The following is a 16,455-nucleotide window of genomic DNA, read 5'->3' as shown; positions in this document are numbered from 1 at the left end:
TGTAACTGCCCCTACGGGACCGTCCACCTGATCGCTAAGGGATTGTTCAAACTCACCGCTACAGGACCATTTCACCTGAACGTTAGGGGAGCGCCCCACCTGCACGCTAAGAGAGCGCCCCACCTGATTGCTAAGATAGCGCCCCACCTGAATGCTAAGAGGGCGCCCCACCTGATTGCTAAGATAGCGCCCCACCTGAATGCTAAGAAGGCGCCCCACCTGAATGCTAAGATAGCGCCCCACCTGAATGCTAAGAGGGCGCCCCACCTGAATGCTAAGAGGGCGCCCCACCTGAATGCTAAGATAGCGCCCCACCTGAATGCTAAGAGGGCGCCCCACCTGAATGCTAAGAGGGCGCCCCACCTGAGCGCTAAGAGGGCGCCACACCTGAACGCTAAGAGGGCGCCCCACCTGCACGCTAAGAGAGCGCCACACCTGATTGCTAAGATAGCTCCCCACCTGAACGCTAAGAGAGCGCCCCACCTGCACGCTAACAGAGCGCCACACCTGATTGCTAAGAGAGCGCCCCACCTGAATGCTAAGAGAGCGCCACACCTGATTGCTAAGATAGCGCCCCACCTGAACGCTAAGAGAGCGCCCCACCTGCACGCTAAGAGAGCGCCACACCTGATTGCTAAGATAGCGCCCCACCTGAATGCTAAGAGGGCGCCACGCCTGATTGCTAAGAGAGAGCGCCCCACCTGAAGGCTAAGCGAGCGCTTAACCTGAAAGCTAAAAGAGCGCCCCACCTGAACGCTAAGAGGGCGCCACACCTGAACGCTAAGAGAGTGCCCCACCTGAACGCTAAGAGGGCGCCACATCTGAACGCTAAGAGAGCGCCCCACCTGACTGCTAAGCGAGCGCCCCACCTGAAGGCTAAGAGAGCGCCCCACCTGAAGGCTAAGAGAGCGCCCCACCTGACTGCTAAGCGAGCGCCCCACCTGAAGGCTAAGAGGGCACCACACCTGAACGCTAAAAGAGCGCCACACCTGAATGCTACAGGTGCTGAACCATTCCTCTGAACTGCACGTGGGGGAGGGAAGTCATGTAACGGTCTGCACTAAGAGAGGGGGTCATGATTCAAGGACGAGTCATTGTGGTGAGGAGACTGATTTTGGAAGAGGCACCAGGCTGACTCTCTGTCCAGGCTTCCTTGTGTATCCCCCAAACCCATCAGAAGTCCCATTTTTTAAAAGATGCCCCTTAGATGGCGCAGGTGTAAGAGGGTCCCCTAATCCTCCGCCCGTCTGTAGTCCCATCAGGATGTCCTTCCAGGTGTTGGCGGGCAGGTTGGCATGGGCAGCAGTAATACGGTCTTCCGGGGGCTGTGGACCAATCAGCTTCCCCAGTTTCCTTTTCTGTATTGCCCCTTTGTTAGAGTGAAGCTGTCTGCCCCTGACCTTCGCGGGGGGCAGCGACCGGGTGCTGGCGGGGGATTTGTGTGATGTATGAGGGTGGGACATCATTTTGGGTAAAATGTTCTGCACCGATCTGCAGGAGAATTAAAAGATAAGACAATGTAATAAATGAAATGAAAATGAAAATAAAAAAAAAAATTAAAAAATACAAATATATATATATATTGTCACGCTCCCCGGTCCCCGTGCTGCACTCCCTGGCCCCCGTGCTGCTCCCTCCGGTCCCCGTGGCATGCCTCCCGGTTCCCGACGGCGCGCTCCGCTCACCACTCCCGCTCCCGGTTCTCCTGCTCCTTCTTCCTCGCCAGGATCCTACAGGCGTTCCCGCTCCAGGCGTCCCTCTGCATTTCAGGACACCCTGCCCGGCACTCCTGCTTCCTCAGCGCTGCTTCCTTCCCTGGTATCTGGCACTCAGGCCTCGCGCATGCGCGTTAGGGCGCGCGCGCGGTCATTCACCCTTTCTTAAAGGGCCAGCACCCAGAAACAGGATATTGGCTTGCAGGTACAGGGTATAAGAGGATTCTTATTCCAGGTGGGCGGGGCCTGTTCTACGTGTTTAGCAAGCTAGTGTTCAGGTCCCCTATTGCTTTGCCTTGTGCTTTGCCTGCATTAACCCTGTCCTGTCTCGTAGAGCCTGTCCTGCCACGCCAGACGCTCCGAACCACGCTCATTCCCGTACCCTGACGGTGACTTCGGCGGATGTTCCACCACCTCTGCAGCTCCACCAGTCTCCAGTCCCTGGCTCCGCTTGGTGACCCGTTCCATCGCTCAGCAGGTTTCGGATCCCGCCTGACCTTACCACCTGGCCTCGGACTCTGAGCCTCGTCACCCGGACTACCGTCCAGAACTCCATCCACCTTTCCTGCCCCCCTACGGACTGTCTGACTACCACCTGTGCTTCGGCTGCCGTGCACCCAGACCCTCTGGCGGGGTGACCTGCCTGGCTGCCTCCTCAAGGGAAACCGGTGTACGGTCCAGAGGTTCCACCACCCGGACGTAACATATATATTATATATATATATATTTATTAATATTAATTATATATATATTATATTAATGCAAAGAAACCAAATTGCAAAAATTATTTTTAATCTCAAATACATGCATTTATTAAAAAAATAAATAAAATTATATATATATATATATATAATATATATATATATATATTTTTTTTTGTTTTAAATAAATGCATGTATTTTAGATTAAAAATAATTTTTGCAATTGGGTTTAATTGCATTAATGCTTGCTTTTTATAGCTGCACTATCAGTTTACTGCTGGCTGCAGAATGAGTTAACTGAGGGTCTGTCAGTGAGCTCAGTCTCAAGGGAACTTTTGGGAGTCATCATTCTTTTGCTGAGCTCCTCTCAGTTGATGTATGACCCATTCCCAAAGATGGACAACCCCCTTTAAGAAAGAGATGTGAGTGCACTCACAGTACGTACCCGCCTCTAATGGCAGCGGGGGTGTAGAGAATGTCCGTACTGATGGGCGACACTTCTTTCGAGGCAGCGACGGCCGGCAGGAGGGTCTCTTCCTTCTCATGTCTCCAGTGGTCCACGGTTTCCCTTTTCTGGCCGCCCCCTCTATGATCGTTGCTATTTTGGGGTGCAGAGGAGACGCTCCCCGTCTTTTTGCTCTTGCGCCTCATGACATTACCTTGAGGAAACAACAAAAAATTAGGTCTTAATTATATAAAGGAACACCCCGAAGAAAAGAAGGGAATTTTGTTACTTACCGTAAATTCCTTTTCTTCTAGCTCCTATTGGGAGACCCAGACGATTGGGTGTATAGCTACTGCCTCCGGAGGCCACACAAAGCATTACACTAAAAAGTGTAAGGCCCCTCCCCTTCTGGCTATACACCCCCAGTGGGATCACTGGCTCACCAGTTTTAGTGCAAAAGCAAGAAGGAGGAAAGCCAATAACTTGGTTAAACAAATTCACTCCGAGTAACATCGGAGAACTGAAAACCGTTCAACATGAACAACATGTGTACCCGCAAACAAACCAAAAATCCCGAAGGACAACAGGGCGGGTGCTGGGTCTCCCAATAGGAGCTAGAAGAAAAGGAATTTACGGTAAGTAACAAAATTCCCTTCTTCTTCGGCGCTCCATTGGGAGACCCAGACGATTGGGACGTCCAAAAGCTGTCCCTGGGTGGGTAAAGAAATACCTTATGTTAGAGCTGCGAAGACAGCCCTCCCCTACGGGGAGGCAACTGCCGCCTGCAGGACTCTTCTACCTAGGCTGGCGTCCGCCGAAGCATAGGTATGCACCTGATAATGTTTGGTGAAAGTGTGCAGACTCGACCAGGTAGCTGCCTAGCACACCTGTTGAGCCGTAGCCTGGTGTCGTAATGCCCAGGACGCACCCACGGCTCTGGTAGAATGGGCCTTCAGCCCTGATGGAACCGGAAGCCCAGCAGAACGGTAGGCTTCAAGAATTGGTTCTTTGATCCATCGAGCCAGGGTGGCTTTGGAAGCCTGCGACCCTTTGCGCTTACCAGCGACAAGGACAAAGAGTGCATCGGAGCGGCGCAGGGGCGCCGTGCGGGAAATGTAGATTCTGAGTGCTCTCACCAGATCTAACAAATGTAAATTCTTCTCATACCGATGAACTGCATGAGGACAAAAAGAAGGCAAAGAGATATCCTGATTAAGATGAAAAGAGGATACCACCTTCGGGAGAAACTCCTGAATGGGGCGCAGCACTACCTTGTCCTGGTGGAAGACCAGGAAAGGAGCCTTGGATGACAGCGCTGCTAGCTCAGACACTCTCCGAAGAGATGTGATCGCTACCAGAAAAGCCACTTTCTGTGATAGTCTAGAAAGTGAAACCTCCCTCAGAGGCTCGAAGGGCGGCTTCTGGAGGGCAACTAGTACCCTGTTCAGATCCCATGGATCTAACGGCCGCTTGTACGGGGGTACAATATGACAAACCCCCTGTAGGAACGTGCGCACCTTAGGAAGTCGTGCTAGACGCTTTTGAAAAAAGACGGATAGCGCCGAGACTTGCCCTTTAAGGGAGCCGAGCGACAAACCTTTTTCTAACCCAGATTGCAGGAAGAAAGAAAGGTAGGCAATGCAAAAGGCCAGGGAGACACTCCCTGAGCAGAGCACCAGGATAAGAATATCCTCCACGTTCTGTGGTAGATCTTAGCGGACGTGGGCTTCCTAGCCTGTCTCATGGTGGCAACGACCCCTTGGGATAATCCTGAAGACCCTAGGATCCAGGACTCAATGGCCACACAGTCAGGTTCAGGGCCGCAGAATTCCGATGGAAAAACGGCCCTTGGGACAGTAAGTCTGGTCGGTCTGGTAGTGCCGACGGTTGGCCGACCGTGAGATGCCACAGATCCGGATACCACGCCCTCCTTGGCCAGTCTGGGGCGACGAGTATGACGCGGCTGCAGTCGGATCTGATCTTGCGTAGCACTCTGGGCAAGAGTGCCAGAGGTGGAAACACATAAGGGAGCCGGAACTGCGACCAATCTTGCACTAAGGCGTCTGCCGCCAGAGCTCTGTGATCGCGAGACCGTGCTATGAAGGTTGGGACCTTGTTGTTGTGCCTGGACGCCATTAGGTCGACGTCCGGCCTTCCCCAGCGGCTACAGATTTCCTGAAACACGTCCGGGTGAAGGGACCATTCCCCTGCGTCCATGCCCTGGCGGCTGAGGAAGTCTGCTTCCCAGTTTTCTACGCCGGGGATGTGAACTGCGGATACGGTGGAGGCCGTGGCTTCCACCCACATCAGAATCCGCCGGACTTCCTGGAAGGCTTGCCGACTGCGTGTCCCTCCTTGGTGATTGATGTATGCCACCGCTGTGGAGTTGTCCGACTGAATTCGGATCTGCTTTCCTTCCAGCCACTGCTGGAAGGCTAGTAGGGCAAGATACACTGCTCTGATTTCCAGAACATGGATCTGAAGGGTGGACTCCTGCTGAGTCCACGTACCCTGAGCCCTGTGGTGGAGAAAAACTGCTCCCCACCCTGACAGACTCGCGTCTGTCGTGACTACCGCCCAAGACGGTGGTAGGAAGGATCTTCCCTGTGATAATGAGGTGGGAAGAAGCCACCATTGCAGAGAGTCCTTCTGTGAAAAGGATACTTTCCTGTTCAGGGATGTTGACTTCCCGTCCCATTGGCGGAGAATGTCCCAATAAGAGGACGCAGATGAAACTGCGCAAACGGAACCGCCTCCATTGCCGCCACCATCTTCCCGAGGAAGTGCATGAGGCGTCTTAAGGAGTGCGACTGACCTTGACGGAGAGTCTGCACCCCAGTCTGTAGTGACCGCTGCTTGTCCAGCGGAAGCTTCACTAGCGCTGAGAGGGTATGAAACTCCATGCCAAGATACGTTAGTGATTGGGTCGGTGACAGGTTTGACTTTGAGAAGTCGATGATCCACCCGAACGTCTGGAGAGTCTCCAGCGCAACATTCAGGCTGAGTTGGCATGCCTCTTGAGAGGGTGCCTTGACAAGTAGATCGTCCAAGTAAGGGATCACAGAGTGTCCCTGTGAGTGCAAGACTGCTACCACTGCCGCCATGACCTTGGTGAACACCCGTGGGGCTGTCGCCAGACCGAATGGCAGAGCTACGAACTGAAGATGGTCGTCTCCCATCACGAAACGTAGAAAACATTGGTGCTCTGTAGCAATCGGCACGTGGAGATAAGCATCTTTGATGTCTATTGATGCTAGGAAATATCCTTGAGACATTGAGGCAATGACGGAGCGGAGGGTTTCATCCGGAACCGCCTGGCCTCCACGTGCTTGTTGAGCAGTTTTAGGTCCAGAACGGAACGGAAAGAGCCATCCTTTTTTGGCACCACAACCAGATTGGAGGAAAACCGTGTCTTGTTCCTGAAGAGGAACAGGGATTACCACTCCTTCTGCCTGCAGAAGAGCATCGGCTCGGTGGGGAGGTGGGGACGTTCTGAAGAATCGAGTCGGAGGACGAGAACAGAACTCTGTCCTGTGCACGTGGGCACAATGTCCCTCACCCACCGGTCTGTGACCTGTGGCAGCTAAATGTCGCCAAAGGCGAGCGAGTCTGCCATCAACAGCGGATGCGGAGAGATGAGAGAGCTGAGAGTCATGAGGAGACCGCCTTGGTAGCGGTTCCTCCGGCTGCCTTCCTTGGGCGTGATTGAGCCCCCGGAAACTGAGCCCCTCTGAGGCTTTTCAGCTCTTTTGGACGAGGACAATTGGGACCTGCCCGAGCTTGGGAAGGACCGAAACCTCGACTGTCCTTCCAGGACAGCATTAATAGGGTAAGTCGCAATGCAGACATTGTGAGGTTACGGACGCCCCTGCGGCACAAATGTACATATGCTCAAGACCAGCTGTGCAAGAACAGCTGAAAAGCTTAGGGTGCCCATACGGCTGTAAATGCCGGAGCAACCGACACGCCGATAGCCTCATAGACAGATTTCAACCAGAGTCCATCTGTCTGGCATCTTTAAGTGAAGTCCCATCTCCACTGCAACTATAGCTCTAGCCGCAAGCCTGGAGATTGGAGAATCCACCTTTGGACCCTGGGTCCCGCGCTTGACCACGTCAGGGGGAAAAGGATAACGTGTATCCTTAATACGTTTGGAGAAAACGCTTATCTGGTAAGCGTGGTGTTCCTGGACTGCTTCTCTGAAGTCAGCGTGGCCAGAAAAATACTCAATATACGTTTGAGCTACTGAAATGGGACTTCTCCTGCTGTGAAGCTGACTCCTCCGCTGGGGGAGCTGAGGGAGAAAGATCCAACATTCCATTGATGGACGCTATAGGATCATTCGTTATGGCGTCACCATCCGGTGTATCCGGATCGAGAGCGTTGTCAGGATCAAAGTCCTGATGAGCTACGTCTGCCTCATCATACAGAGAGCCTCCTGGGACCCCCCCCGGAGCACCGATTTTATTCCCAATGAGGGTGGCCAGGGAGCAATGATCCAGATTGCCCATGGCCTGTCCGGACTGCAAGTCTCTATCCCATTGCAACTCCATCCCTGTCATTGGACAGGGTTGACAGGTGGTTCCTTTGGCCACGTCAAGTAGAGACCCCGGCTGACCAAGTGCTCCAGGGGAGCATTGCACACAATGGGGTTCAGTGCCGTGGAACAGTATCACATGCAGTAAAAACAGCATCGAAAGCCTGTGTTGCTTATATGCTGCTGCCGACTAGCCATCTAGGACATAGAGCCAAGAATGGCGACCGTACAGTGCAATGTATAGCATACAAGCATAAAGTACAAATGAACACTGCAGCACATGCAATACAAGCAGCATAGAAAGCCTGTGCCTTGGCACCCCTGCTTTTCTGCTGCTGTAGACTAGCCATCTAGGGGAATATACAGTGCAATGTATAGCATACAAGCATAAGTACAAATGAACACTGCAACCCCTGCAATACAAGCAGCATAGAAAAAACCTGTGCCTCAGCACCCCTGCTTTTCTGCTGCTGTAGTCTAGTCATTCTAGGCGAAAATAGCCCAGACTAGCGACCGTACAGTGCAGTGTATAGCATACAAGCATAAATACACATGAACACTTCAGTACATGCAATACAAGCAGCATAGAAAGCCTGTGCCTTAGCACCCCTGCTTTCCTGCTGCTGATGTGTCGCCATCTAAGAGGGCATATAGCCAAAAATAGCGACCTATGCAGTGTAAGCATAAAAATACAAATGGACAACTGCGGTATTTAGTGGGGTCAGCACTTCAGGTGCCGCTTACCGCCCGCCTATAAGCGGGTGTGTGGTCGCCCTAGTCCTGTGCCTGGTTGCCCAGAGTCCGATCTCTCAGCTCGGACTGCAGGAATGGCTGCCGGCGTCCTTCTCCAGCTCGTGTGAGTAGGGGCGGGCCGTGGGCGTGCCCCCAAGTCAGAGCGGGAAACCGGCGTCCCACAGTGTCCAGTGAGAGGGCTGGAGCATGTAAATAAGGCTCCAGCCCTCGGCGCTGCTGATTGTACAGCGTCTCTCCCCTACCCTGATTGACAGGGTGGGGGCGGGAACGAAGCGGAGCTAGGCCGCAAAAGCCGGGGACTGGATTTAAAAGCGCCGCCGCCGTAAAAGCGCGGTCGGCGCTAAGTCCCCGGCGCACTACAAGTCCCAGCCGCGCCGCCGCTCCCGGAGCGTCCGGCGCGGTAGTTCCCCATACATAAAGTCACTCAGCTAGGCTGCAGTGACTGTAACCCTTTACTGTCCCCGGCGCACTAGCACACCCAGCAAGTCTGGAGTGTGCTGTGCCTGTGTGTACGGGGACACAGAGTACCTGAATGGTGCAGGGCCATGTCCCTGAACGGTACCCAGCTCCGTATCCAGCAGGTTCAATGGGTCTGTGGATGGAGCCCGGCCTCAGGGCTTTGGGGCCGGTAAGATCCCACTTCCTCAGAGCCCCTCAGGGGAATGTGGAAGGAAAACAGCATGTGGGCTCCAGCCTCCGTACCAGCAATAGGTACCTCAACCTTACAAACCACAAGCGGGGTGAGAAGGGAGCATGCTGGGGGCCCTATATGGGCCCTCTTTTCTTTCATCCGATATAGTCAGCAGCTACTGCTGACTAAACAGTGGAGCTATGCGTGGATGTCTGACCTCCTTCGCACAAAGCAGAAAAACTGGTGAGCCAGTGATCCCACTGGGGGTGTATAGCCAGAAGGGGAGGGGCCTTACACTTTTTAGTGTAATGCTTTGTGTGGCCTCCGGAGGCAGTAGCTATACACCCAATCGTCTGGGTCTCCCAATGGAGCGCCGAAGAAAAATAAATGTGCTACTCAGTGTCCAGAGGCGGAGGAGCAGGACACCGGGAGTTTTGGAATCTCGGGGTCACGCTTGAAAAAAAAGGGGACTTCTGAAAAGTTTTGCAATTTTCTAATAAACTTTGCTGATCATTTCCAAGGAGCTCAGGACAGGAGAGATGTCTGTGCCGCAGAGGATTGTCTGCGCCCGACGCTACTGTAACAACCCCTCAGCTGCGAGCAGCATTTGGTTTGCAGATTTACAGCCTCTGGTTATGAACGGGAAGGTTTCCATTCACTTCCAGCAGGCGGAGGTTGTGAGAATCCAGCACTTTTTTGGTTCTCTTACCAGGTGGATCCGGCGCCTTCTTGGCGGCTGTGGACACCGCAGGTGGAGCAGACTCCGTAGATCTCACAGGTCTCTTCACGTCTTTTTCCCGAAGTTGTTCCCCAGACCAAAACTTTTTAGAACTAAAAAATTGATAAGAAAAAAAATGACATAAAATAATTCACAATTATATTATCATTATAAGTGATTTAATTAAAATAAATTAATAATATTAATATTAATAATAATAATAATAAACATATATAGTTTAAATTATATATTTAAAAATGCAATAAAAATAATAATAAATAATAATAATAAACCATGTATAGTATAAAAATATAAAAAAGCAATACAAATAATTTATTATTATTATTATTAATAATAATAATAATAATAAACAATGTCTAGTATAAAAATTATAAAGTAAAAAAAGCAATGATAATAATAGTTTTATTATACACAGTAGACAATTGTGTAAAACACATCACTTACCAGCTGAGCGACGGCGGGTCGTATACAGGAGACGGAAAAGACATTTTCACTAAAAATTAAAATAATAAATATCAAGTAAAGTGATTGCTAAATTCCATACCACAATAAAAAAAATACGAATTAATAACACCTCCCTCCTGTATAAATCTGTATGTAGTGAGCTCCCTCTAGTGGTGGCTGTATAATCTGTATGTAGTGAGCTCCCTCTAGTGGTGGCTGTATAATCTGTATGTAGTGAGCTCCCTCTAGTGGTGGCTGTATAATATGTATGTAGTGAGCTCCCTCTAGTGGTGGCTGTATAATCTGTATGTAGTGCGCTCCCTCTAGTGGTGGATGTATAATCTGTATGTAGTGAGCTCCCTCTAGTGGTGGCTGTATAAATCTGTATGTAGTGAGCTCCCTCTAGTGGTGGCTGTATAAATCTGTATGTAGTGAGCTTCCTCTAGTGGTGGCTGTATAATCTGTATGTAGTGAGCTCCCTCTAGTGGTGGCTGTATAAATCTGTATGTAGTGAGCTCCCTCTAGTGGTGACTGTATAAATCTGTATGTAGTGAGCTCCCTCTAGTGGTGGCTGTATAAATCTGTATGTAGTGAGCTCCCTCTAGTGGTGGCTGTATAATCTGTATGTAGTGAGCTCCCTCTAGTGGTGGCTGTATAATCTGTATGTAGTGAGCTCCCTCTAGTGGTGGCTGTATAAATCTGTATGTAGTGAGCTCCCTCTAGTGGTGGCTGTATAAATCTGTATGTAGTGAGCTCCCTCTAGTGGTGGCTGTATAATCTGTATGTAGTGAGCTCCCTCTAGTGGTGGCTGTATAAATCTGTATGTAGTGAGCTCCCTCTAGTGGTGGCTGTATAAATCTGTATGTAGTGAGCTCCCTCTAGTGGTGGCTGTATAATCTGTATGTAGTGAGCTCCCTCTAGTGGTGACTGTATAATCTGTATGTAGTGAGCTCCCTCTAGTGGTGGCTGTATAATCTGTATGTAGTGAGCTCCCTGTAGTGGTGGCTGTATAATCTGTATGTAGTGAGCCCCCTCTAGTGGTGGCTGTATAATCTGTATGTAGTGAGCTCCCTCTAGTGGTGACTGTATAATCTGTATGTAGTGAGCTCCCTCTAGTGGTGGCTGTATAATCTGTATGTAGTGAGCTCCCTCTAGTGGTGGCTGTATAATCTGTATGTAGTGAGCTCCCCCTAGTGGTGGCTGTATAATCTGTATGTAGTGAGGTCCCCGAAGTGGTGACTTTGTTTCAGTGCTTAGTAGGCGGGCTTTTCACGGAGTGTGCTCTGAGCCAATCACATCAACCTCCACTGCTTTCCCTCTGCCTTGAAAAACTAGGTGAGAATATGCAGCTGCATCCCCCTCCTCTCCCCACCTATTTGCTATATTGCTCTTTTTATATATTATGTGCTGAATAAGTTACAATACAGTCATTTATTAGGCTATTGTCACACTGTCCTCTACCCACCTGATTGGTGCGCTCCATCACCAGCGCCATCCTCACACTCATGGTTGGCGGTGTTAGGCCTGAAGGAGTCGTTGAGGGCGGGACTTATGTAATAACAGCACGGCTCTAGGATATTATTGAACGGGACTCGCTGGGAAAAGAGACTCTTGAATATTGGGAGGGGTCTCGTCCAGTTAAAACCTTGGAAAATAAAAAAGGCAGAAATATTAAAAAAAAAACAAAAAAAAAAAACAACCCCCATCTCTCTACACCAACTTGTTGACGGTTTCCATATAGGTTTCATCCTACCCAGAAAAACTGGAAAATAAATATGTAAATGTCTTACAAAAAGCAGAATAATGTATGTGGTGGAGGCGGACCGGAGGCAGTCAGCGCGTTACTCACTGTGAATGGGGCTGGGTATATTGACGACGTCCCGGCTCCTGGGACTGGAGAGCGACTGGAAACAAAGGATGGAAAAATGGGGAAATATCAGATCACATAGAGGAATCGTGATACATTCTGCTCCCGCACTGGACACCGGGACCGACTGACCTCCTGATAGGGATCAGTGATCCCTAAGAAACCAATCGACCTTGTGATAGGGATCAGTGATCCGTAAGAAACCAAATAACCTCATAATAGGGATCAGTGATCCATAAGGAACCAATCGACCTTGTGATAGGGATCAATGAGCCATAAAAAAAACAAACAAAAAACAATTGACCTTGAGATAGGGATCAGTGATCCCTAAGAAATCAATCACGTGGTTAGGGATTACTGATCCCTAAGGAACCAACTGACCGCGTGATACAGACTGGAAATCCTTAAGGAATCAACCATATTATATGCATCAGTGATCCCCACAGAATAAGCCAACCTCATGATAGGATCCCTAAGGAGCCAACCAACTTTGAGATAGGGATCGGTGATCCCTAAAGAATCAACTGACCTCATGATAGATATCGGGGAAGCAACTGATTTTGTGAAAGGATCACTGATCCTTAAAGATCCACCAGACCTTGTGATAGGGATCCCTGAGGAACCAACTAACTTCAAAATAGGGATCTGGTATCATAAAGGAACCAACCATCCTTTCAATACGGTTCGGTGATCCCTATGGAACCGACTGACCTGGAGATAAGAATCAGGGATCACTAAGAAACCAACCGACCTTGTGATAGGGATTGGGGAACCTTAAGGAACCAACCAACCTCATAATAGGGATCCCTAAGGAACCAACCAACTTCGAGATAAGTTTCAGAGATCCCCAAGGAACCAGCCAACTGTGCGATAGGGATCAGTGATCCCTAAGGAACCAACTAACCTCATGTTAGGGATCAGGGATCTCTAAGGAACCAACTGATTTTGTGAAGGGATCACTGATCCTTAAATAACCACCAGACCTCATGACAGGGATCCCTGAAGAACCAACCAACTTCAAAATAGGGATCTGATATTATTAACGAACCAACCATCCTTTCAATATGGATCGGTGATCTCTAAGGAACTGACTGACCATGTTATAGGGAGCAACTGACCTTGAGATAAGAATTGGGGAACCTTAAGGAACCAACCAACCTCATGATATGGATCCCTAAGGAACCAACCAACTTTTCGAGATAAGTTTCAGAGATCCCCAAATAACCAGCCAACTGTGCGATAGGGATCACTGATCCCTAAGGAACCAACTAACCTCGTGATAGGAATCGGGGATCTCTAAAGAACCAACTGATTTTGTGATAGGGATCACTGATCCCTAAAAAACAAACAGACCTCATGATAGGCATCCCTGAGGAACCAACCAACGTCAAGATAGGGATCAGGTATCTCTAAGGAATCAACCAATCTTGCGACAGGGATCGGTGATCCCTAAGGAACTGACTGACCTTGTTATAGGGATTGGTGATGCCTAACGAAGCAACTGACCTAACGATAGGGATTGGGGATCCCTAAGGAACCAACCAGCCTCATCATAGGGATCCCCAAGGAACCAACCAACCTTGCAATAGGGATCAGTGATCCCTAACTGATTTTGCGCTGAGAATTGGGGATCACTAAGGAAGCAACTGACCTCATTATAGGGATCAGTGATCCTTAAGGAACCAACTTACCCCATGATAGGGATTGGTGATCCCTATGAAAACCAGATCTTGAATGATGGGTCATACATTACGCTAAAATCTGACATTGGGAATTGTTAGAAGACGACATCTCACAACATGACCCCAGACTCCGGATATCACCGGAGGTCATCACAGAGGCAGCGGCGTGCGGAGGGTCGGACCCCTGTGAGGGGCGGAGGGGGGGGGCATTGTTTGGTGGAGTAAAGGGATACGCTCTGGAGTATAAGCCATTGTTCTTCACATGGACACCAGGTCTCCAGCCTAGATGGAGTGTGATCCCGTCCTCATGACACATGATCCGCAGGAAGGTGAGGAGCACTGAGAGCGCCACCTCCAGGCGAGTGCTGACATCACGGCGCCTCGGGACTCACCTTGGTTGTGATGACTTCTCCTTTGGCGTTGAACACGAGGTAGATGACGGAGACCTGTCACACAGACGCAGGGTCAGACGCCGGATATTGTGTGAATGGAGACTTATTGTTAGGAGAATTGTCGAAAACAAAAAAAAAATTAAAAGTTTGTGCACCCGGAGAAGGAAACATTGATATTATGCCGCCCTCTAGTGTCCACATGGAGAATTGCTTTGTTGGTAAAGATGGTCTTATAGTGAGGGTCAGAGGGAACCATTACTCAAGGGGCCGGTACTGGACACCAAAATCAGTGCTATATCTACCCAGCAGGATTCAGCACCACATGGCGGCATTTCTGGTGCTAATAGTAATATTTACATACTATATGGGAGTATTATTTATCACCCAGGTATTGGCAGATTTCTTTAAGCCCTAAACAGAGGTCCTGTGTGGACAATATGCAGTAGCTTTATGTTGTGCTATATGGCAGTATTATTTGGACACTGTAAGGGAGGTGGGATTTTTTTTCCCTTGTAGAACAGTATTATTTCTAATACATATTGCAGTATTATTTATTTGTTGTATGATAGTATTATTAAAATACTATTTATTCTTTGTATAGCAGCATTACGTGATTACTGTATGGAAGTTTTATCTATTTCTTGTCTAGCAGTATTATTTGGAAACTATATGGCAGTATTATTTATTCTTTCATAGTAGTATTTATTTATTATTTAAAATATTTTATTTATTTTATCATTATATTTATTATTTTAATTTATTATTTATTTAGTATTCCTTCACCGTAGTATTACTTGAATACTATATAGAGGTATTTTTATGGTAGTTTTATTTGTACAATATATTGAGGTATTTTTTAATTGTATGGCAGTATCATTGGTATACTGTATATACAGGTTTTATTTATTCTATGTATACATGCATTTATTCGTTGTATACCAATATTTGGATACTGTATAGAGATATTATTAATTCACTGTATAGTAGTTTTAGTTGGATACTGAATGGAGGTATTATTTATTCTTTGTTTACCAGCATTTGTAAGTATAGCGCAGTATTATTTATTTTGTGTATGGCAGTATTATTTGGATACTGTGTACAGGTGTTATTTATTCTTTGTATACCAGTATTTGGAAGTATATAGTAGTATAATTTATTCTGTGTACAGCAGTAATATGTATTCTCTGTATAGCAGTAATATGTATTCTGTGTATAGAAGTACTACTTATTCTGTGTATAGCAGTATTATTTATTCTGTGTATAGCAGTATTATTTATTCTGTGTATAGCAGTATTATATATTCTGTGTATAGCAGTATTATCTTTTCTGTGTATAGCAGTATTATTTATTCTGTGTATAGCAGTATTATCTTTTCTGTGTATAGCAGTATTATTTTTTCTTCCCCAGAATACACACCTCCCCCAGAATTTCTTGTACAAATTGTACACACCTCCCCCAGAATACACACCTCCCCCAGAAGACACACCTCCCCCAGAATACACACCTTCCCCAGAATACACACCTCCCCCAGAATACACACCTCCCCCAGAATACACACCTCCCCCAGAAGACACACCTCCCCCAGAATACACACCTTCCCCAGAATACACACCTCCCCCAGAATACACACCTCCCCCAGAATACACACCTCCCCCAGAATACAAACCTCTCCCAGAATACACACCTCCCCCAGAATACACACCTCCCCCAGAATACACACCTTCCCCAGAATACACACCTCCCCCAGAAGACACACCTCCCCCAGAATACACACCTCCCCCAGAATACACACCTCCTCCAGAATACACACCTCCTCCAGAATACACACCTCCCCCAGAATACACACCTCCCCCAGAATACACACCTCCCCCAGAAGACAAACCTCCCCCAGAATACACACCTCCCCCAGAATACACACCTCCCCCAGAATACACACCTCCCCCAGAATACACACCTTCCCCAGAATACACACCTCCCCCAGAATACACACCTTCCCCAGAAGACAAACCTCCCCCAGAATACACACCTCTCCCAGAATACACACCTCCCCCAGAATACACACCTCCCCCAGAATACACACCTTCCCCAGAATACACACCTCCCCCAGAATACACACCTCCCCCAGAAGACAAACCTCCCCCAGAAGACAAACCTCCCCCAGAATACACACCTCCCCCAGAATACACACCTCCCCCAGAATACACACCTCCCCCAGAATACACACCTCCCCCAGAATACACACCTCCCCCAGAATACACACCTTCCCCAGAATACACACCTCCCCCAGAATACACACCTCTCCCAGAATACACACCTCCCCCAGAATACACACCTCCCCCAGAATACACACCTTCCCCAGAATACACACCTTCCCCAGAATACACACCTCCCCCAGAAGACACACCTCCCCCAGAAGACACACCTCCCCCAGAATACACACCTCCCCCAGAATACACACCTCCCCCAGAATACACACCTCCCCCAGAATACACACCTCCCCCAGAATACACACCTCCCCCAGAATACACACCTCCCCCAGAATACACACC

At 48.8% G+C, this 16,455-nt stretch overlaps 1 protein-coding gene across 2 annotated transcripts in view; it reads right to left on the bottom strand.

Annotated features, from left to right (window-relative positions):
- The window catches only part of AGBL3 (AGBL carboxypeptidase 3), a 134,134-nt gene that overhangs the window by 1,628 nt on the left and 116,051 nt on the right, over positions 1-16,455 (bottom strand). For both annotated transcript variants that reach the window (XM_075343804.1, XM_075343805.1), the window contains 7 exons: positions 13,907-13,960; positions 11,815-11,869; positions 11,431-11,610; positions 9,966-10,014; positions 9,492-9,613; positions 2,862-3,075; positions 1-1,491 (listed from right to left, as the gene is read on the bottom strand). The exon at positions 1-1,491 is cut by the window's left edge and continues 1,628 nt beyond it. In XM_075343804.1, the coding sequence (XP_075199919.1) occupies positions 1,092-1,491; positions 2,862-3,075; positions 9,492-9,613; positions 9,966-10,014; positions 11,431-11,610; positions 11,815-11,869; positions 13,907-13,960 (1,074 nt within the window). In that variant the 3' untranslated portion in view covers positions 1-1,091. The remainder of the gene's footprint in view (positions 1,492-2,861; positions 3,076-9,491; positions 9,614-9,965; positions 10,015-11,430; positions 11,611-11,814; positions 11,870-13,906; positions 13,961-16,455) is intronic.

This window comes from Anomaloglossus baeobatrachus, chromosome 4 (genome assembly GCF_048569485.1).
Source record: "Anomaloglossus baeobatrachus isolate aAnoBae1 chromosome 4, aAnoBae1.hap1, whole genome shotgun sequence".
Classification (NCBI taxonomy): Eukaryota; Metazoa; Chordata; class Amphibia; order Anura; family Aromobatidae; genus Anomaloglossus; species Anomaloglossus baeobatrachus.
The sequence above is the reverse complement of the archived record's forward strand: the minus strand, read 5'-3'. Positions and strand labels throughout refer to the sequence as shown.